The sequence below is a fragment of the Lotus japonicus genome, chromosome 5, assembly GCF_012489685.1.
Source record: "Lotus japonicus ecotype B-129 chromosome 5, LjGifu_v1.2".
NCBI classification, from domain to species: Eukaryota; Viridiplantae; Streptophyta; class Magnoliopsida; order Fabales; family Fabaceae; genus Lotus; species Lotus japonicus.
This window is the reverse complement of record NC_080045.1, coordinates 24638252-24660764: the sequence shown is the minus strand read 5'-3', so window position 1 is coordinate 24660764 and position 22513 is coordinate 24638252. Positions and strand designations below refer to the sequence as shown.

The 22513-nt window shown below is 41.8% G+C and overlaps 1 protein-coding gene across 1 annotated transcript; it reads right to left on the bottom strand.

Moving 5' to 3' along the window:
- Positions 1 to 965: 965 nt before the first annotated feature.
- LOC130719350 (uncharacterized) lies at positions 966 to 1298 on the bottom strand. The gene has a single exon (XM_057569976.1). It carries the CDS (start codon positions 1296 to 1298, stop codon positions 966 to 968), a length of 333 nt encoding a protein of 110 aa, XP_057425959.1.
- Positions 1299 to 22513: the final 21215 nt, after the last annotated feature.

Genomic DNA, 22513 nt, shown 5'->3' with positions numbered 1-22513 from the left:
GACCCATATAGAACAGAAATATTAGACCCTCTCACTCCTCACATGATGAGATCCACCACCACTGGGGGGAACCCAAAATCATGCAAAGTGGTCATGAGGAAGTCCCAGTTGACTCTGTCATAAGCCTTCTCAAGATCAATCTTAAAAGAAACAAGTCCACCACCCCTCTTGTGTGTATGGAGTGTATGCATTACCTCCTGGGCCAGAAGAATGTTGTCCCTGGTCCCTCTACCAGGTATAAAGCTACCTTACAAAGGGCTCACCAAGTCATGACAAAGGGGTCGGAACTGATTTACCAGCGCCTTGGTGATGACCTTATAAGCAACATTGCACAAGCTTATGGGCCTCATATCCTTAAGCCGGACTGGGTTGTCCACCTTAGGAATGAGTACCAAAAGAGTATCCAGTAATTTCGAATCCGCATGTCCATTCCTGAATGCCATATCCACCATATGGTGCAAATCAGCTCCCAAAATACTCCAATATTGCTTGTAAAAATAGGCATGGAATCCATCCGCTCCGGGCACCTTGAAGGATTGCATTCCCATGACCGCTCTTCGTACCTCTTCTAGATCCACAGGGGCCACCATCTTCTCCCACTCCTGCAGTGGTATTGTGGGTGGTCTATTCTCCATAATATAGTTCCTGTTTACCTGGACATCAACAGAAAACAAATTTAGAAAAAAAGACCTCGCCTCCTCTTGGAGCATCAAAGGATCTGTGCACCATGTCCCATCTTGCCCAAAGAGCCCGTGTATCTTATTCCTCTTCCTCCGTACTATGGTTTGGGTGTGAAAGAATTTAGTATTTCGATCTCCAAACCGCACCCAATTCTCACGCGATTTTTGGAACCAAAGCATTTCCTCTTGACACAATACATCATTATACTCCTTGTACAGGGCTCTCTCAAGCCTTGTCAACGCCTCTGTTGCATGCAAATCAAGATCCCTTTGTACACCTTGCAACTATTGCTCCAATCTGTGTTTGCGCCTATGGATATTGCCAAAGACACTTTTGTTGAACTCAGTGGCTGCCCGCTGCACATGATGGAGCTTCCTAGTGAGTGATGGTGCATAACGTCCCCAAGAAGTGGCAACAAGATCACCAAACGACGGGTGCATGGCCCAAGCCGCTTGAAAACGAAAAGGACGAGGTAATCTATCGTCGGACGGTGCATGAAACCGAACCAGCAAGGGGGAGTGGTCCGAGTACACACGAGCTAAGTGTTCGACATACGCTTCCGGAAATCGCAGCTGCCAAGCCACATCGCCAAGAGCTCTGTCCAAACGCTTTGCCATGATCCTTCTTCCATTCTCCCCTCACTCCCACGTAAACTTTGGTCCCATAAACCCCAGGTCTATGAAATCGCACGTTCCCATCATGTTGAGCATGTTCATGGCACGTTTTTCATTAAACTCCCCTCCTAAAACCTCTGATGGTGAGCAGACTTCATTCCAATCACCAATCGCCAACCACGGTCCCTGATTCTGTTGACGAAAGGATGCAAGGTGCTCCCAAAGTTGCAATCTCCTTGCTGGTTGTGGGCACGCATACATGATAGTGCACATCCACTGTAACACCCCATTTTCTGTTATTAGGTTATTTATTATTTTATTTTAATTAGTATTATGGTATATGGTAATTAAGTGATTTTATTAGATAATTAAGTGATTATGTGATATAGATAAATAAGGTTTTAGGGTTTAGTGTGAGTAATTGAGAGTGGGGCCCATTGTATGGTTATTTAAGGGTTAGGAGTGAAATAGAAAGAAAGAAAAGAAAAAAAAATAAGGATTAGAAGAGAAGCAGAACAAGAAACACGTGAAAGCAGAGAAGGAGAGGAGAAAAGAGGAGAAAACTTAGAACTGATCTACAAGAGGTAAGGGTTTGAATTCATGTTTTATGGATTGGTATGATAGTGGATAATGATAGAAAGCATGATTTAGGAACCCTAGGTTGCAAAAATTCCCAAATTGAAATAGTTAGGGTTTGGTTTTTAGATGATTTTGGGGGTCGATGATAGGCTTGCATGATGCGCAGAAATTTACGTTCTCTTGTACCCTTTTTCGTGCTATGTTACTGGCCGAATTTGAAGAAGTAGTCTTCATAAAAGTTGTAGGTTTTTCTGTTACGAAACTTTTGCCACTGGTTTCACGTCATTCTGACGTCTGTAGCTCGCGTTATGTGTATTTTAGTGAGTATAGGTTAAGCTGTCCAGTTTCTTACGAACTGCGGTTAGTGTACGATTTTTCCTGATTTTTGTACTTTGAATTGTGACTTGAAAATTTATAGAGGTTTACAAAACGTGTGTAACACCCCGATTTCCAGGTGTCACTTTAGTAACCAAAAATAGACTTTACGCTGAAAACAGGTAATTTTTTTGTTTGATACCTTTTAAATCAAGCAATAGAAAATAAAGACAAAACCCAACCAACACACAAATATATACACATGTACAGCCTCAGCTGCACTCCCATGTCACGCGCACTCGCAGTGACTCCAAAGTAGTGTGCCCGTAGGCAAATAGTTACAGATCCAGAAGTGTGAGTGAAAAGGTTATAATTACAATCCACTGGGAGAAAGTCGGCCTCAAAATGGCCTAAGCAAAGACTCCTATAGTCCGACTGACTCACTGTGATCCCTCAATAAGAGAACCACACAAAAGCCATGCGTCGGGAACCTACCCCGTCCCAAAAGCAAAACGAATCAGAGCTCTACACAAATATGACGCCTGCCTAACTCTACCAACCCATAACTGCTCACACATCCGAGTCCTCGGCGAACTGAAGACGGCAAGTTGAAGCTCAGCTCCATGCGTCGTAGAACTTCTTTCGTCAGATGTTCACACTCGTCAGTCCGGTCCTCCATGACCCTTCCCCGGTACGTCGCTCGATGACCCACAACATCGATCACCCAAGCGGTGGGGGCATCCCGATCCACAAGCTCATATCTGATCCCCCCCGAGGGAGAGACCATCGAACACCAGTCGGCCATCGACATCTGGCAGCAGGCCGACCGCCCAAACACAAACATACAAACAAAGCCAAGGCGCTAGGGTCAACTCACAGCAATAAGTAGATATACACTCAACATGTGATATGGGGTATAGATATATGTTGATATATATACATATAAACAATCCTAGCATGTTATGGCTCTAACATTGCTTCAATAAACAAACAACACACAATCTCAGTCAGCATGAATGTATGCGTGAAATGCACAATATGTATCCGGATTTGTGACGCGTTCCCGTTCGCCACAAGTGAAGCATTTTCACTATGGATGGACCATTCCCGTTATCCATCCTGGATGAAATCCATCCTGGATGAACCATTCCCGTTATTCATCCTTGGTGAACCATTCCCGTTATTCACCGAATGATGAACCATTCCCGTTATTCATCATTAATGCAAGGTGAACCATTCCCGTTATTCACCATGATATGCACAGGTGAACCATTCCCGTTATTCACCCGATTGAATGCAACGTGGTTAGCCAAACAACGAATCGTCCTTACCACGAAAGTGTTTAGCTCACAACCCAATCTCAACAAACCCATGAGTTAGTGTCGGTCAATACAACACAACTCGGAGTAAGTGTCGGTCAATACAACACAACTCCATCCACAGAATACACAAGGGTCTAGTGTCGGTCAATACAACACAGCCCAAACAACAAGAGCACTAGGTGTCGGTCAATACAACACGGCTCCACAACAATCCCCAAGAGTACTAGAGTACTCGGTGACTTTCAATCATCACCATAGCTCACCTTAGTGGCTTCCCCCAATTCCGATAACTCTCCAAACCCACAACAAAGTCGACTTTTCCCCGTCTTTCGTAAATATTTTCCCCTTCAGTTCTCCTATGCTTAAACGTTAATAAAAATTGTTTCAATTCGAATTAGTCAAGTTATGAGTTTATTTCTCAAAGTCTAAGTTTCCCAAGTCTTTAGTTTTTCAAAGCTCTATCATTCTAAGTTTTCAAAGATCAACCACCCAAAATACATTTCCCGGGGAAAGTCTAGGAATTCCAACGAATCCCAACAAATGGCTAAGTCTCAAACCCCACATTTGGACTTGCCTAGGGTTGTTCATCCAACCCGAGATATCAAAGATCACCAGATCAGTGAATCTCCACTCCGAAATTGCGTCAAAACGCTCAATCCAACAAAAGCACAACATCACAAGTATGGAAAAGCATCATAACATCAACTCATCATCAGAAACAACATCAGATAAACATAAGTCGAATTTATCGACGCCTATCATGCAGTCATAGCTAATATATAGTAAGTTGCCCTAACCTCGAGCTGATCCAGCTTCGCAAATCAAATCTCCTTCACAGGAATGCCTTGAAACTTCCAAAGTTCCTTCAACTGAACCTCGGAGGAAAAACAAAGCAGAATCCACACAAAATCGATTAGTTCGATCGCAATACAATACATAAACGATAGACAAAGCATCAAAGCTTCAGAATACGACAAACGGGTACGAAAGGACAAGTTTTCGAAAACGAAAAACTCCCCTCCCCTTAGGAAAACCCACGGCCATAAGGAGAAAAGGGCTTCGGCTCTTTTTCTTCGATCAAATCAGTTTACAAGGTAGTTTTAGGGTAAAACTAAGGCAAAGAAACTGTCAGAACAATTTTCGGACAATCGGGCCGAAATACGACTACGCAGGGGCATTTTGGTCCAAAATAAAGGCTCAAAACTTCAAAGTTATCAGTTCTGAAAACAAATTTGACAGCAACGATCCTCATGACATCCGTGACAACAAATCCTAAAGGCACGAAGTCAGATTAAGTCTTTACGACAATAAAGTTTCGAAATGTGAGACAAAAAGAGTTTTGAGTCAATTTTTCAGATCCTGGACAACTGAATCGCAATCAGAGTTTACTGACAGAGGTTTTAGACTCAGGGGAACATAAGGAACATAACCCAAGCGAGAAATCAGAGAAATCGGACAATTTTAGAAAAAGCTCAAAACTTAGAGCACAGAAACGACTTCAGAAACTCAGCAGAAACAGAAATCAGAGGCAGGAATCGTGTTAGTTACCTTGATACCTAGAAGTAGGGACGAACTGCGCGAAGATCGGTCGAGTTTCGGCGAAAATCTCCTCTCCCTCTCCTCTCCCTAACTCACGGCCTCTTTGTGGAGAAAATGAAGAGATATTTGCTTTTTCGCCTATTTATAGGCAGGTGAAATCGCGGGAAAATGAAAATTTCGCGATTCCGATTTTTGCAGCACGATCACCGAGAAATCCTAAGAGAGATTCTGGCGTCAGAATTCCAGAACTCAAAACAAACATCTAAGATTTGGGAAAAACGATATCGAAAAACTCAAAAGCGGTGTCGGTTAATCTGCCCCGAAAAACTACTTTTTGCTGTGATGCTCAGACGACAAAACTTCCAACAGAAGAAAGATTGGAAATGTCGAAACAAGTCTGGCAACGCGGACGGAATCTTCGTTAGAAGTCCCGAATAGAAAAAGTATTCATCCATTGCTCGAAAATAGGGTTTCGAAGCAAAGAAATTAGCGTCGGCGGACATCCGAAAAGTGAAACCTATCGTGCGTACAGTCCAGAGTTCCGAAATGAAACGCTGGTCGATGGAAAAATAAAGAGAATCTTTAAATTTTCCGAGAGTTCGAAATCTCACTCAAAACGTTGCTTTAAGAGCGAAATAGCCTATTCTGGACACGCTTGCCATAAGGCAGGTGTGCAGACGACTCGCACTAACTCCGAAAACAGCTACGCAACATTCCTCAAGCAATTCCTGAACTTTCTTCTTCATTAATCTTTCTCAAATGTCAAACTCCTGTCACGCTTACACTATTTCTACGTGTGAGTCGGAAACTTAACTTGTTCTGAAAATCCAGGTCTTACAATACTCCCCTCCAAAAAGAAAGTTTCGTCCTCGAAACTCAGAGTTCTGCAAAAAGTTCGGAATACAGTTCCTTGATCTTATCTTCCAATTCCCATGTAGTAGTGCCTGTGTCATTGTTCCTCAAAATCTTTACTTAAGCAATCTGCCTTCCCCTTAACTGTTTCACTCTTCTATCCCCACTGCTAACTATCGGCGTCTCAAAAGACAAAACATCATTTAACCTCATGTCGTCTGACTCGATTACTTGCGTCGGACCTCTGCTTGAAATGATACCGGTTGGCATTCCGTGCAGTCGCACAACCTTAGCCACTTACTTCTTTACTTTCGGTCGTCCGGAATTCTTCTTAAACTCAGTGCCTCTCTGTCATCTCAAAGTAGATACTCAACTTGTCCTCGTGATCTTCATCTACAGTCCATCACTTGTTCGTTCGATAACTCTTAGACGAAACATTGCGTTGGAATCTAATAATCCATTAACGTCACATCCAACTTCGTAACTATCATCACTCGCACAATGAAATCAATCTCCTACTTAGTCACCATTCGAATTAAAAATCGACTTATGTCCTTATTTCTTGTCCTTCACTAATCTTATCCCCTTCAACATCAAGTTATCAACAACTTATAAGATAATCCTCTTCTTAATATCTAACAATCCATTATTATCGTCTTCTTCCTTAGAACTTCCCTCACTCAAACCTATTTACACTTACTGAAATCCCTAACACTTCGCATAAATCGAGACTTATCCTCTAGTAGATTACATCATAACTATACCTCAAGGGACTTAACTAGCCATCTTATCATCCGATCCTTCAACATTCTGAGATTTAACTCTATCGTAACCGCTAACACCACTAAATCTCGTATGTGTACATGAATCTCAGCTCACTAGGTCAACCTTAGCCCTAGGATTCTCATTCAACCTTAGTAAAATTCACTTGTTAACCGTAATATGCATCATCAAAATCCATAACAAAGTTTCATCCACTCTTAAGCTCTAAGAAACTTGTCCAAACATAACAACTTCAAGTATTCATCTTAACACCAACACCCTCCTTTTGGGACTCAACCACCATCTCGTCAATCAACTTCTTAATCTCCCAATCAAATTCTGACAAACTTTGAGTCCTTCACACCTTAGACAGACATTCATAGATTTAAAACCTAAACCTTCTCCAAGTTTGGTCCTCTAATGTCCTTTAATCCTTCAATACTTCTTAAATGAATATCCGTTTCTTAAAAACTATAACTCCTTCACTTACCCAACGACCTGATAAGTGTCGTCATGCTTCCACACTCACCCCTTGGTCCTGATATCCATAATCATAACTTATTATGCTAACATCATTCAAATCATATCACATGGCTCATTATGTCTGCAACCTCATGATCAACATCAATCGATCCCAACTTATAACCAACCTTATGACCCTACACAACCCAAGATTCATTTACTTCAAGATCACTCTTATATTATACCTCAATGGTCTTAACCCGAAACCCATCTCCAGGTCTTCATTCTTCTAAGATTCAACTCCTATTGTCACAGCTACAACTGTAAGATCTCTTACTCGTATGCGATTCTCGTCTCTCAAGATTCAATCTTAACCCTAAGATTTCAATCCAACTTAGTAAATCTCACTTAGTAATCTCAGCATATTTCCTTGGAATCCATATCACCAACCTCAAGTATTCAACTTATGCTAAAACTTTCTTTCTCCAACTTAATCATTAATTCAACACTTTTCAAGCGAAAATTCATCTCTTAAGACTATAATGTCTCCACATATTAATCCAACGCTTAGCAAAACTTATTCCTCGAACTCGACTATAACAATCTAGTTCAGAGTTAATTCTTCTCAATCTCGCTACCATCAAACAATCATCTATAACCGGATATTAAATCCAACCTATCTAATCTCTAATAATCCCACGTCAGAAATCACATAACCTATGACTTCATAACTTCCGAGAAACTACTTAATACTTTTCCAGCATTAAACCTCTTGACTTAGTCTACCTCTACTTGGAGTAATCACCCGAACTAACCAATCAATGTCTATACGACACTCATCGACTTCCACAGATTCAAATCTTAATCTTTTACAATCAAATGCTTAACACGAACTTTCCTCCCAAATCCGACTACTCCTCAATCAATTCAAATTCATCTTACCCGTCCTTCTATCAAAGTCCATATCCAGCTGTGATTCCGAATATCACCCCCTCAATATTAGGTTGATCAGGCCTAATACATCGAAGGTGGAAATTTAGAAAAACCCACTGGAACAGTCAATGAGTTCCTATCCTCCAGTAGTCACAAATATCCTAATACTAAATCCTTTAATGATCCCGCTACGGAACTACACACCCTCAACATGACACGTATAATACCCATACGGAATCTCCCTAAGATTCGTTCTTCAGCTACTAGCTTCCTCATAATCGCATCGGTGGAAGGCTACTTTCTAGACTTAGTGTGCTATTCCCAACCTCGTGTAACTCCTATAGTTTAAACACGAGCAACTTCGAATAAGGTCCTACTAGGGATAATAATCATAGGATCATAGTCTAGGTCGTAAATACAAGTTAGGCGCGTCACACTCGCTTCGAAGAGAAAAGAGTAAGTTATTCTAGAATACGAGAACAGTTAAAATATTATCATCGTTCCCACGTTCTTCCTCGTTCGACTCCTCAACTCTTGCTCCTTCCTTGATATGAATCCTTTCCTCTGTAGCAAGTTGTTTTCCTTTCCCAACATTCCTTGATGATTCGCCCTTGAGTGCCTTACAATCTCTGGAGAAATGTCCCGGTTGGTTGCAATTAAAGCATAGTTTTCCCTTGATCTTGCACTTACTAGCATAGTGCCCTACTTCCCTGCACCTGTAACACGTCACTGCTCTTCCCGAAGTCTTGTTTCCTGTCCCTTCGGTAGCATCATTCCCTTTCATCTTACTATCAGACATTTCCCCCTGGAGTGTCTTGCAGTTCACAGCTAGATGCCCCTCTCGGTTACACTTGAAGCATCTCCGTCCAATCACTGAGCACTTGTTAGCAAAATGCCCAAACTTTCCGCAACGAAAACATATCACAACTTTGTCACCAACTGGCTTCCCTCTAGTATCAGCAGTTGTTGGTTCGTACGCTCTTGAGATAAGATCCCTTCCCTCGGGACGCTGATACGGTCCCCACTGACGGTAACTCTCCCTTCCGTTATAGCCTTGGGAACCTGACCTCATTGGTCCCCCAGCTCCAATTCGGTTCATTCCTCTTTATTGATACATTGCTGTCGCCATCAGTCGTTGATGATGCTCACGTGTAGCCTCCGCCATCCGGTTAAGATCCACCATCCTATATCCCATCGAACGTCCGATTAGTACTAACCATACGGTAGCACTAGACAAACCACTCAATCCGATTGAGTAGTAACGCAAGCAATTAGAGCGAAAATCGCTCTGCAGACAATCAATTTTCACTCTTTGCAGAGTCACACAACCTAGCACAGAAGACCTATTCCCCAAAGACTCCCAAAAGACTCGACTAAGCTCTGATACCACAATGTAACACCCCGATTTCCAGGTGTCACTTTAGTAACCAAAAATAGACTTTACGCTGAAAACAGGTAATTTTTTTGTTTGATACCTTTTAAATCAAGCAATAGAAAATAAAGACAAAACCCAACCAACACACAAATATATACACATGTACAGCCTCAGCTGCACTCCCATGTCACGCGCACTCGCAGTGACTCCAAAGTAGTGTGCCCGTAGGCAAATAGTTACAGATCCAGAAGTGTGAGTGAAAAGGTTATAATTACAATCCACTGGGAGAAAGTCGGCCTCAAAATGGCCTAAGCAAAGACTCCTATAGTCCGACTGACTCACTGTGATCCCTCAATAAGAGAACCACACAAAAGCCATGCGTCGGGAACCTACCCCGTCCCAAAAGCAAAACGAATCAGAGCTCTACACAAATATGACGCCTGCCTAACTCTACCAACCCATAACTGCTCACACATCCGAGTCCTCGGCGAACTGAAGACGGCAAGTTGAAGCTCAGCTCCATGCGTCGTAGAACTTCTTTCGTCAGATGTTCACACTCGTCAGTCCGGTCCTCCATGACCCTTCCCCGGTACGTCGCTCGATGACCCACAACATCGATCACCCAAGCGGTGGGGGCATCCCGATCCACAAGCTCATATCTGATCCCCCCCGAGGGAGAGACCATCGAACACCAGTCGGCCATCGACATCTGGCAGCAGGCCGACCGCCCAAACACAAACATACAAACAAAGCCAAGGCGCTAGGGTCAACTCACAGCAATAAGTAGATATACACTCAACATGTGATATGGGGTATAGATATATGTTGATATATATACATATAAACAATCCTAGCATGTTATGGCTCTAACATTGCTTCAATAAACAAACAACACACAATCTCAGTCAGCATGAATGTATGCGTGAAATGCACAATATGTATCCGGATTTGTGACGCGTTCCCGTTCGCCACAAGTGAAGCATTTTCACTATGGATGGACCATTCCCGTTATCCATCCTGGATGAAATCCATCCTGGATGAACCATTCCCGTTATTCATCCTTGGTGAACCATTCCCGTTATTCACCGAATGATGAACCATTCCCGTTATTCATCATTAATGCAAGGTGAACCATTCCCGTTATTCACCATGATATGCACAGGTGAACCATTCCCGTTATTCACCCGATTGAATGCAACGTGGTTAGCCAAACAACGAATCGTCCTTACCACGAAAGTGTTTAGCTCACAACCCAATCTCAACAAACCCATGAGTTAGTGTCGGTCAATACAACACAACTCGGAGTAAGTGTCGGTCAATACAACACAACTCCATCCACAGAATACACAAGGGTCTAGTGTCGGTCAATACAACACAGCCCAAACAACAAGAGCACTAGGTGTCGGTCAATACAACACGGCTCCACAACAATCCCCAAGAGTACTAGAGTACTCGGTGACTTTCAATCATCACCATAGCTCACCTTAGTGGCTTCCCCCAATTCCGATAACTCTCCAAACCCACAACAAAGTCGACTTTTCCCCGTCTTTCGTAAATATTTTCCCCTTCAGTTCTCCTATGCTTAAACGTTAATAAAAATTGTTTCAATTCGAATTAGTCAAGTTATGAGTTTATTTCTCAAAGTCTAAGTTTCCCAAGTCTTTAGTTTTTCAAAGCTCTATCATTCTAAGTTTTCAAAGATCAACCACCCAAAATACATTTCCCGGGGAAAGTCTAGGAATTCCAACGAATCCCAACAAATGGCTAAGTCTCAAACCCCACATTTGGACTTGCCTAGGGTTGTTCATCCAACCCGAGATATCAAAGATCACCAGATCAGTGAATCTCCACTCCGAAATTGCGTCAAAACGCTCAATCCAACAAAAGCACAACATCACAAGTATGGAAAAGCATCATAACATCAACTCATCATCAGAAACAACATCAGATAAACATAAGTCGAATTTATCGACGCCTATCATGCAGTCATAGCTAATATATAGTAAGTTGCCCTAACCTCGAGCTGATCCAGCTTCGCAAATCAAATCTCCTTCACAGGAATGCCTTGAAACTTCCAAAGTTCCTTCAACTGAACCTCGGAGGAAAAACAAAGCAGAATCCACACAAAATCGATTAGTTCGATCGCAATACAATACATAAACGATAGACAAAGCATCAAAGCTTCAGAATACGACAAACGGGTACGAAAGGACAAGTTTTCGAAAACGAAAAACTCCCCTCCCCTTAGGAAAACCCACGGCCATAAGGAGAAAAGGGCTTCGGCTCTTTTTCTTCGATCAAATCAGTTTACAAGGTAGTTTTAGGGTAAAACTAAGGCAAAGAAACTGTCAGAACAATTTTCGGACAATCGGGCCGAAATACGACTACGCAGGGGCATTTTGGTCCAAAATAAAGGCTCAAAACTTCAAAGTTATCAGTTCTGAAAACAAATTTGACAGCAACGATCCTCATGACATCCGTGACAACAAATCCTAAAGGCACGAAGTCAGATTAAGTCTTTACGACAATAAAGTTTCGAAATGTGAGACAAAAAGAGTTTTGAGTCAATTTTTCAGATCCTGGACAACTGAATCGCAATCAGAGTTTACTGACAGAGGTTTTAGACTCAGGGGAACATAAGGAACATAACCCAAGCGAGAAATCAGAGAAATCGGACAATTTTAGAAAAAGCTCAAAACTTAGAGCACAGAAACGACTTCAGAAACTCAGCAGAAACAGAAATCAGAGGCAGGAATCGTGTTAGTTACCTTGATACCTAGAAGTAGGGACGAACTGCGCGAAGATCGGTCGAGTTTCGGCGAAAATCTCCTCTCCCTCTCCTCTCCCTAACTCACGGCCTCTTTGTGGAGAAAATGAAGAGATATTTGCTTTTTCGCCTATTTATAGGCAGGTGAAATCGCGGGAAAATGAAAATTTCGCGATTCCGATTTTTGCAGCACGATCACCGAGAAATCCTAAGAGAGATTCTGGCGTCAGAATTCCAGAACTCAAAACAAACATCTAAGATTTGGGAAAAACGATATCGAAAAACTCAAAAGCGGTGTCGGTTAATCTGCCCCGAAAAACTACTTTTTGCTGTGATGCTCAGACGACAAAACTTCCAACAGAAGAAAGATTGGAAATGTCGAAACAAGTCTGGTAACGCGGACGGAATCTTCGTTAGAAGTCCCGAATAGAAAAAGTATTCATCCATTGCTCGAAAATAGGGTTTCGAAGCAAAGAAATTAGCGTCGGCGGACATCCGAAAAGTGAAACCTATCGTGCGTACAGTCCAGAGTTCCGAAATGAAACGCTGGTCGATGGAAAAATAAAGAGAATCTTTAAATTTTCCGAGAGTTCGAAATCTCACTCAAAACGTTGCTTTAAGAGCGAAATAGCCTATTCTGGACACGCTTGCCATAAGGCAGGTGTGCAGACGACTCGCACTAACTCCGAAAACAGCTACGCAACATTCCTCAAGCAATTCCTGAACTTTCTTCTTCATTAATCTTTCTCAAATGTCAAACTCCTGTCACGCTTACACTATTTCTACGTGTGAGTCGGAAACTTAACTTGTTCTGAAAATCCAGGTCTTACAACGTGTATACGGAACCATGATAAAAATATTAGATTTTTCTGAGTATATTTGATAATTTACATCTGTTTAATAGTTCATTAGATGTGTGGTGCGCGCACATGGCGAGTTGCGCAGGAAGATGTCGCAAGATGTCGCAACATGGCAAGTTGCGTAGGGAGATGTCGTGAGATGTCGCGACATGGCGAGTTATTCAGCGACATGGCGAGTTGCGTAGGGAGATGTCGTGAGATGTCGCGACATGGCGAGTTGTGCAGTGAGATGTCGCGAGATGGCGAGCATGAGCATGTCGCGAGTTTTTGGGAAAATTTAGAGAGAAATCCAGTCTTTAGGAAATAGTTGTAGAACCTGTTATATATGAATTATATTTAATTTACATCTATTTTTAATAATCATTATATGATGTTGTTTCAGAATTGATGTTATGTTTGAGATGCTAAGTTGTTGTGATTGCAAGTTGTATAATTGATAACATGTAATGTGTGTTTTGTGCAACTGGTGATGAATATGCTAAAATAATTAGGACTTGGAGATGGTCTGAATATGCATATGTTAGTTGAGTTTTGCACAATACACTGCATAGTTGTCAAGAGGCAATGTTTGCTAGTTCTCGTGGAGGCTAGTGACTTGTCCCAAAACTGGAGTGGTTTTGAAGCCTAGAGCGAGGGCTTTATTGGTGGTTATCTGTCTGGAGTGGACTAAGGATAACAACTTTGGTACCAAAGGCATTTGCACGGGTCTCACTTGAGTCATATGTGTTATGGTGATATTTTTGGAGAGATTTGATGTGGTGGTAATTAGAGACTATTATATATGTTCTAATTGAGCTATAATTTATGGAGTATTTGCCATAACTGTGAACTTGATTAATTATGTTAAAATTACATAATTTATTATTTGTTAGTGAATGTGAGTAATTTATATGGAGCCTAGATAAGCTTTTACATTATTTGTTATTATGCTTATCCATATGATATGAGCTCTCACCCTTCTGTTGGAATGATGTTCTATGCGACATCGCTCAGGTACCGAAGATAGTGGAGCTTCTCGCGAGGGTTAGTTGGAGGAGCTAGTCTTTCATTTACGGTTTAGTTAGGGGAGTCATGCTCTGTTATGTAACACCGGGAAACGTTTAGTTTTGTACCTTGATGTTAAGAGTTACCTATGAACTCTCTTTATGTTAAATTTTGTAGTTGAAATAAATCCGCTGTGCTATGCATATGATGTTGCGACATTAAAGTTGGAAAATTTATATATTTATTATGAGCATGACAGGTGTTTTGATTTATGTTTCTGGAGAATAAGTGTGACACCCTCTGTGTTATGCATTTTACTCTGATTTATGATATATTATTATGCGGGGTTTAGAGGGTGTTGTAAGATCAAGTTTTGATCTAGTAGTACAACTCTATGTTTTGATGATTACAAGTTAACCTTTTGATATGAACAATTGTGGTACTCTAACGTGTTTTTCTGAGTGTGCTAGTTACAGGCTCTGACCTCAACTCAATCTCACACAAATCAGAAGCACTGTGTATAAAGAGCAACCCAAGCAACGCTTTCGCATTCACCATGTACAGTATGAACAGTGGAAAAGCTTCAGAAGTTCTGAAGTTATACAAACTCTGATGTGGACTCAGTCACTAGAAGCTCTGAAGATCCAGAAAGTCTGATAACCAAGAAACACTGAAGGCTCAGATATTCTGATGGTGTAGAAGACTCTGAAGATCCAGAAGCTGAATAGTGGAAACTCTGATGTCCAGAAGCAAGATACTCTGAAGACCATGTTCTTCCCTCTGAGTTCAGAATCAGAAGAAACAATGGTCAGAGGATCTGGGCTTTCCCTCTGACTCTGATCAACCGGCTTCACAAGTTCCAATATGAAGCATTCCCCTGATCAGAAGTCTCCTAGGTTTAAAGGTCAAGTCGCTATCCAAGTACAAAAGCAACTGTACCTTCCTGATGACCTACCTAACAGTCTCAGACACAGCAGAAGCTGAATTTTCCAGAACTGCCCTCCAACGGTAGCATTTCCCATGCAACGCTCAACCCTAATCCTTGGAGTATATATAGAGACTGAAGACTGAAAGAAACGGCTAGAAGCATTCACATACGCGCAAGACAAACTTAAGTTCTTCTAAGCTTTCTTTCATCCGAAAATTCATTGAGTTTACTATTAGCTTTTTAGAAGCAAATCTCTTGTAAACAATTCTTTGATAAACAGTTTGTTTAGTTCCTTTAGGAGATCAAGGTTGATCGGATCCTAGAGAAGACTAAGAGAGTGAATCTTAGTGTGAGCTAAGTCAGTGTAATTGTTAGTCACTTGTAGGTTTCAAGTGCAGTTGTAACTCTTACCTGATTAGTGGATTGCCTTCATTCTAAGAAGGAAGAAATCACCTTAACGGGTGGACTGGAGTAGCTTGAGTGATTTATCAAGTGAACCAGGATAAAATCCTTGTGTGCTTTTCTATCTCTTATCTTTAGCACTTAAGTTCTCGAAAGATTTGTCAAAATCTTTAAGGTGGAAGTTTTATACTGAAAACGTTATTCAAACCCCCCCCTTTCTACCGTTTTTCATACCTTCAATTGGTATCAGAGCGCAAGTTCTGATTACCACACCTAACAGTGTTCAGTGATCCGGGCCGGTGTGAAAAACAATGGCTGCCACCACCAGTGAAACTCAAAGAGATGGTTACAATGCAAAGCCTCCTATGTTCGACGGTCAAAGGTTCGAATATTGGAAAGATAGACTGGAAAGTTTCTTTCTGGGTTTCGATGCAGATCTCTGGGATATTATTGTGGATGGCTACGAGCGTCCAGTTGATGCAGATGGCAAGAAGATCCCAAGGTCAGAGATGACTGCAGATCAAAAGAAGCTGTACTCACAACATCACAAAGCAAGAGCAATTCTTCTAAGTGCTATTTCCTATGAAGAGTACCAGAAGATTACAGATCGTGAGTTTGCAAAAGGCATTTTCGAATCTCTGAAGATGTCTCATGAAGGAAACAAGAAAGTCAATGAATCAAAGGCATTGTCTTTGATCCAAAAGTATGAATCCTTCATCATGGAGCCAAATGAGTCCATTGAAGAAATGTTCTCCAGATTTCAGTTGCTTGTAGCTGGCATACGACCTCTCAACAAGAGCTACACAACAAAAGATCATGTCATAAGGGTCATCAGGTGTCTTCCTGAAAGTTGGATGCCTTTGGTGACTTCAATAGAGCTCACGAGAGACGTTGAGAATATGAGTTTAGAAGAACTCATCAGCGTTTTGAAATGCCATGAGCTGAAGCGCTCAGAGATGCAAGATCTAAGGAAAAAGTCCATAGCCTTGAAATCTAAATCTGAAAAGGCTAAGGTTGAGAAGTCAAAAGCTCTTCAAGCTGAAGAAGAGGAATCTGAAGAAGCATCAGAAGATTCTGATGAAGATGAGCTGACTCTGATCTCCAAGAGACTCAATCGCATCTGGAAGCACAGGCAGAGCAAATACAAAGGCTCTGGAAAGGCAAGAGGAAAGTCTGAATCCTCAGGTCAGAAGAAGTCCTCACTTAAGGAAGTCACATGCTTTGAGTGCAAAGAATCAGGGCACTACAAAAGTGACTGTCCAAAATTGAAGAAGGACAAGAAGCCAAAGAAGCACTTCAAGACAAAGAAGAGTCTGATGGTGACATTTGATGAATCAGAGTCAGAGGATGTTGACTCTGATGGTGAAGTCCAAGGACTCATGGCTATTGTCAAAGACAAGGAAGCAGAGTCAAAGGGAGCTGTTGACTCTGACTCAGAATCAGAAGGAAATCCTAACTCAGACGATGAAAATGAGGTATTCGCTTCTTTCTCTACCTCTGAACTGAAACATGCATTGTCTGATATCATGGATAAGTATAACTCCTTATTGTCTAAGCATAAGAAGCTTAAAAAGAACTTATCTGCTGTTTCCAAGACTCCTTCTGAACATGAGAAAATTATTTCTGATTTGAAAAATGATAATCATGCCTTGATCAATTCTAACTCTGTGCTTAAGAACTAGATTGCTAAGTTAGAAGAAATTGTTGCCTGTGATGCCTCTGATTGTAGAAATGAATCTAAGTATGAAAAGTCTTTTCAAAGATTCCTAGCTAAAAGCGTGGATAGAAGCTTAATGGCTTCAATGATCTATGGCGTAAGCAGAAATGGAATGCATGGCATTGGCTATTCTAAACCAATTAGAAATGAGCCCTCTGTGTCTAAAGCTAAATCCTTGTATGAATGCTTTGTTCCCTCTGGTACCATATTGCCTGATCCTGTACCTGCTAAAGTTTCTAAAAACCCTCTTAAAAAGGGATCCTTCTCTATGACTAAATATCATGCAAATATTCCTTTAAAATATCATGTTGAGACACCCAAGGTGATCAGAACCTCTGGGGTAACTAACAAGAGAGGACCCAGAAAGTGGGTACCTAAGGACAAGATTATCTATGTTGCAGATATCCTTGATAGCTCCACTGAAACACCAATCATGGTATCTGGACAGTGGATGCTTGCGTCACATGACGGGAGAAAGGCGTATGTTCCGAGAGCTGAAACTTAAGCCAGGAGGCGAAGTTGGCTTTGGAGGAAATGAAAAGGGTAAAATTGTTGGTACTGGTACTATTTGTGTAGATAGTAGTCCATGCATTGATAATGTGTTATTGGTAGACGGCTTAATGTAAGACCTGGATTTTCAGAACAAGTTAAGTTTCCGACTCACACGTAGAAATAGTGTAAGCGTGACAGGAGTTTGACATTTGAGAAAGATTAATGAAGAAGAAAGTTCAGGAATTGCTTGAGGAATGTTGCGTAGCTGTTTTCGGAGTTAGTGCGAGTCGTCTGCACACCTGCCTTATGGCAAGCGTGTCCAGAATAGGCTATTTCGCTCTTAAAGCAACGTTTTGAGTGAGATTTCGAACTCTCGGAAAATTTAAAGATTCTCTTTATTTTTCCATCGACCAGCGTTTCATTTCGGAACTCTGGACTGTACGCACGATAGGTTTCACTTTTCGGATGTCCGCCGACGCTAATTTCTTTGCTTCGAAACCCTATTTTCGAGCAATGGATGAAGACTTTTTCTATTCGGGACTTCTAAAGAAGATTCCGTCCGCGTTGCCAGACTTGTTTCGACGTTTCCAATCTTTCTTCAGTTGGAAGTTTTGTCGTTTGAGCATCACAGCAAAAAGTAGTTTTTCGGGGCAGATTAACCGACACCGCTTTTGAGTTTTTCGATATCGTTTTTCCCAAATCCTAGATATTTGTTTTGAGTTCTGGAATTATGACGCTAGAATCTCTCTTAGAATTCCACGCTGATCGTGCTGCAAAAATCGGAATCGCGAAATTTTCATTTTCCCGCGATTTCGCCCGCCTATAAATAGGCGAAAAAGAAAATATCTTCTTCATTTTCACTCATTTGGCCGAGAATTGTAGAGAGAGAGGGAGAGGAGAGATTTCGAGAAATCTTGACCAATCTTCGTGCAGTTCGTCCCTACTTCTAGGTATCAAGGTAACTAACACGATTCCTACCTCTGATTGTTGTTTCTGTTGCGTTTCTGAAGTCGTTTCTGTGCTCTAAGTTTTGAGCTTTTTCTAAAATTGTCTGATTTCTCTGATTTCTCGCTTGGGTTATGTTCCTTATGTTCCCCTGAGTCTAAAACCTCTGTCAGTAAACTCTGATTGCGATTCAGTTGTCCAGGATCTGAAAAATTGACTCAAAACTCTTTTTGTCTCACATTTCGAAACTTTATTGTCGAAAAGACTTAATCTGACTTCGTGCCTTTAGGATTTGTTGTCACGGATGTCATGAGGATCGTTGCTGTTAAATTTGTTTTCAGAACTGATAACTTTGAAGTTTTGAGCCTTTAATTTGGACCAAAATGCCCCTGCGTAGTCGTATTTCGACCCGATTGTCCGAAAATTGTTCTGACAGTTTCTTTGCCTTAGTTTTACCCTAAAACTACCTTGTAAACTGATTTGATCGAAGAAAAAGAGCCGAAGCCCTTTTCTCCTTATGGCCGTGGGCTATTTCCTAAGGGGGGGGAGTTTTTCGTTTTCGAAAACTTGTCCTTTCGTACCCGTTTGTCGTATTCTGAAGCTTTGATGCTTTGTCTATCGTTTATGTATTGTATTGCGATCGAACTAATCGATTTTGTGTGGATTCTGCTTTGTTTTTCCTCCGAGGTTCAGTTGAAGGAACTTTGGAAGTTTCAAGGCATTCCTGTGAAGGAGATTTGATTTGCGAAGCTGGATCAGCTCGAGGTTAGGGCAACTTACTATATATTAGCTATGACTGCATGATAGGCGTCGATAAATTCGACTTATGTTTTATCTGATGTTGTTTTTGATGATGAGTTGATGTTATGATGCTTTTCCATACTTGTGATGTTGTGCTTTTGTTGGATTGAGCGTTTTGACGCAATTTCGGAGTGGAGATTCATTGATTTGGTGATCTTTGATATTTCGGGTTGGATGAACAACCCTAGGCAAGTCCAAATGTGGGGTTTGAGACTTAGCCATATGTTGGAATTCTTAGACTTTCCCCGGGAAATGTATTTTGGGTGGTTGATCTTTGAAAACTTAGAATGATAGAGCTTTGAAAAACTAAAGACTTGGGAAACTTAGACTTTGAGAAATAAACTCATAACTTGACTAATTCGAATTGAAACAATTTTTATTAACGTTTAAGCATAGGAGAACTGAAGGGGAAAATATTTACGAAAGACGGGGAAAAGTCGACTTTGTTGTGGGTTTGGAGAGTTATCGGAATTGGGGGAAGCCACTAAGGTGAGCTATGGTGATGATTGAAAGTCACCGAGTACTCTAGTACTCTTGGGGATTGTTGTGGAGCCGTGTTGTATTGACCGACACCTAGTGCTCTTGTTGTTTGGGCTGTGTTGTATTGACCGACACTAGACCCTTGTGTATTCTGTGGATGGAGTTGTGTTGTATTGACCGACACTTACTCCGAGTTGTGTTGTATTGACCGACACTAACTCATTGGGTTTGGTTGAGATTGGGTTGTGAGCTAAACACTTTCGTGGTAAGGACGATTCGTTGTTTGGCTAACCACGTTGCATTCAATCGGGTGAATAACGGGAATGGTTCACCTGTGCATATCATGGTGAATAACGGGAATGGTTCACCTTGCATTAATGATGAATAACGGGAATGGTTCATCATTCGGTGAATAACGGGAATGGTTCACCAAGGATGAATAACGGGAATGGTTCATCCAGGATGGATTTCATCCAGGATGGATAACGGGAATGGTCCATCCATAGTGAAAATGCTTCACTTGTGGCGAACGGGAACGCGTCACAAATCCGGATACATATTGTGCATTTCACGCATACATTCATGCTGACTGAGATTGTGTGCTGTTTGTTTATTGAAGCAATGTTAGAGCCATAACATGCTAGGATTGTTTATATGTATATATATCAACATATATCTATACCCCATATCACATGTTGAGTGTATATCTACTTATTGCTGTGAGTTGACCCTAGCGCCTTGGCTTTGTTTGTATGTTTGTGTTTGGGCGGTCGGCCTGCTGCCAGATGTCGATGGCCGACTGGTGTTCGATGGTCTCTCCCTCGGGGGGGATCAGATATGAGCTTGTGGATCGGGATGCCCCCACCGCTTGGGTGATCGATGTTGTGGGTCATCGAGCGACGTACCGGGGAAGGGTCATGGAGGACCGGACTGACGAGTGTGAACATCTGACGAAAGAAGTTCTACGACGCATGGAGCTGAGCTTCAACTTGCCGTCTTCAGTTCGCCGAGGACTCGGATGTGTGAGCAGTTATGGGTTGGTAGAGTTAGGCAGGCGTCATATTTGTGTAGAGCTCTGATTCGTTTTGCTTTTGGGACGGGGTAGGTTCCCGACGCATGGCTTTTGTGTGGTTCTCTTATTGAGGGATCACAGTGAGTCAGTCGGACTATAGGGGTCTTTGCTTAGGCCATTTTGAGGCCGACTTTCTCCCAGTGGATTGTAATTATAACCTTTTCACTCACACTTCTGGATCTGTAACTATTTGCCTACGGGCACACTACTTTGGAGTCACTGCGAGTGCGCGTGACATGGGAGTGCAGCTGAGGCTGTACATGTGTATATATTTGTGTGTTGGTTAGTTTAGTGGTTGGGTTTTGTCTTTATTTTCTATTGCTTGATTTAAAAGGTATCAAACGAAAAAAAATTACCTGTTTTCAGCGTAAAGTCTATTTTTGGTTACTAAAGTGACACCTGGAAATCGGGGTGTTACATTGTGGTATCAGAGCTTAGTCGAGTCTTTTGGGAGTCTTTGGGGAATAGGTCTTCTGTGCTAGGTTGTGTGACTCTGCAAAGAGTGAAAATTGATTGTCTGCAGAGCGATTTTCGCTCTAATTGCTTGCGTTTCTACTCAATCGGATTGAGTGGTTTGTCTAGTGCTACCGTATGGTTAGTACTAATCGGACGTTCGATGGGATATAGGATGGTGGATCTTAACCGGATGGCGGAGGCTACACGTGAGCATCATCAACGACTGATGGCGACAGCAATGTATCAATAAAGAGGAATGAACCGAATTGGAGCTGGGGGACCAATGAGGTCAGGTTCCCAAGGCTACAACGGAAGGAAGAGTTACCATAAGTGGGGACCATATCAGCGTTCCGAGGGAAGAAATCTTATCTCAAGAGTCTACAAACCAACGACTGCTGATACTGGAGGGGAAGCCAGTTGGTGACAAAGGAGTGACATGTACTCGTTGCAGAAAGTTTGGGCATTTTGCTAACAAATGCTCAGTGATTGGACGGAGATGCTTCAAGTGTAACCGAGAGGGGCATCTAGCTGTGAACTGCAAGACCAAAGAAAGTCTATGCTTCAATTGCAACCAACCGGGACATTTCTCCCAAGATTGCAAGGCACTCAGGGGCGAATCATCAGGGAATGTTGGGAAAGGAAAACAACTTGCTACAGAGGAAAGGATTCATATCAAGGGAGGAGCAAGAGTTGAGGAGTCGAACGAGGAAGAACGTGGGAACGATGGTAATATTTTAACTGTTCTCGTATTCTAGAATAACTTACTCTTTTATATTCAAGCGAGTGTGACGCGCCTAACTTGTATTTACTACTTAGACTATGATCCTATGATTATTATCCCTAGTAGGACCTTATTCGAAGTTGCTCGTGATTTAACTATAGAGGTTACACGAGATCTAGAATAGCACGCGGAGCTAGGGAGTTGTTTTACCGAGGCGTTGATAAGGAAGCTAGGATCTCAGGGAAATTCCTTATGGGTACGAATCGTAGGATTTTAGGGCGTTTAGTTTTGAAGCGGAGTCGTTAGAGGATCTTTCGGCAAAAGGGATTCATTCGACCGAGTGTTTCACCATGGGGAGCGCCAGTGTTGTTAGTCAAGAAGAAGGACGGAAGGTCGAGATCGTGGGTGGATTATCGACAATTGAACAAGGCGACGATCAAGAACAGATACCCGT

Excerpts from the sequence above, each read along its gene's own strand:
- LOC130719350 (XM_057569976.1), bottom strand. The coding sequence starts at position 1,298 with ATGGCAAAGCGTTTGGACAGAGCTCTTGGCGATGTGGCTTGGCAGCTG.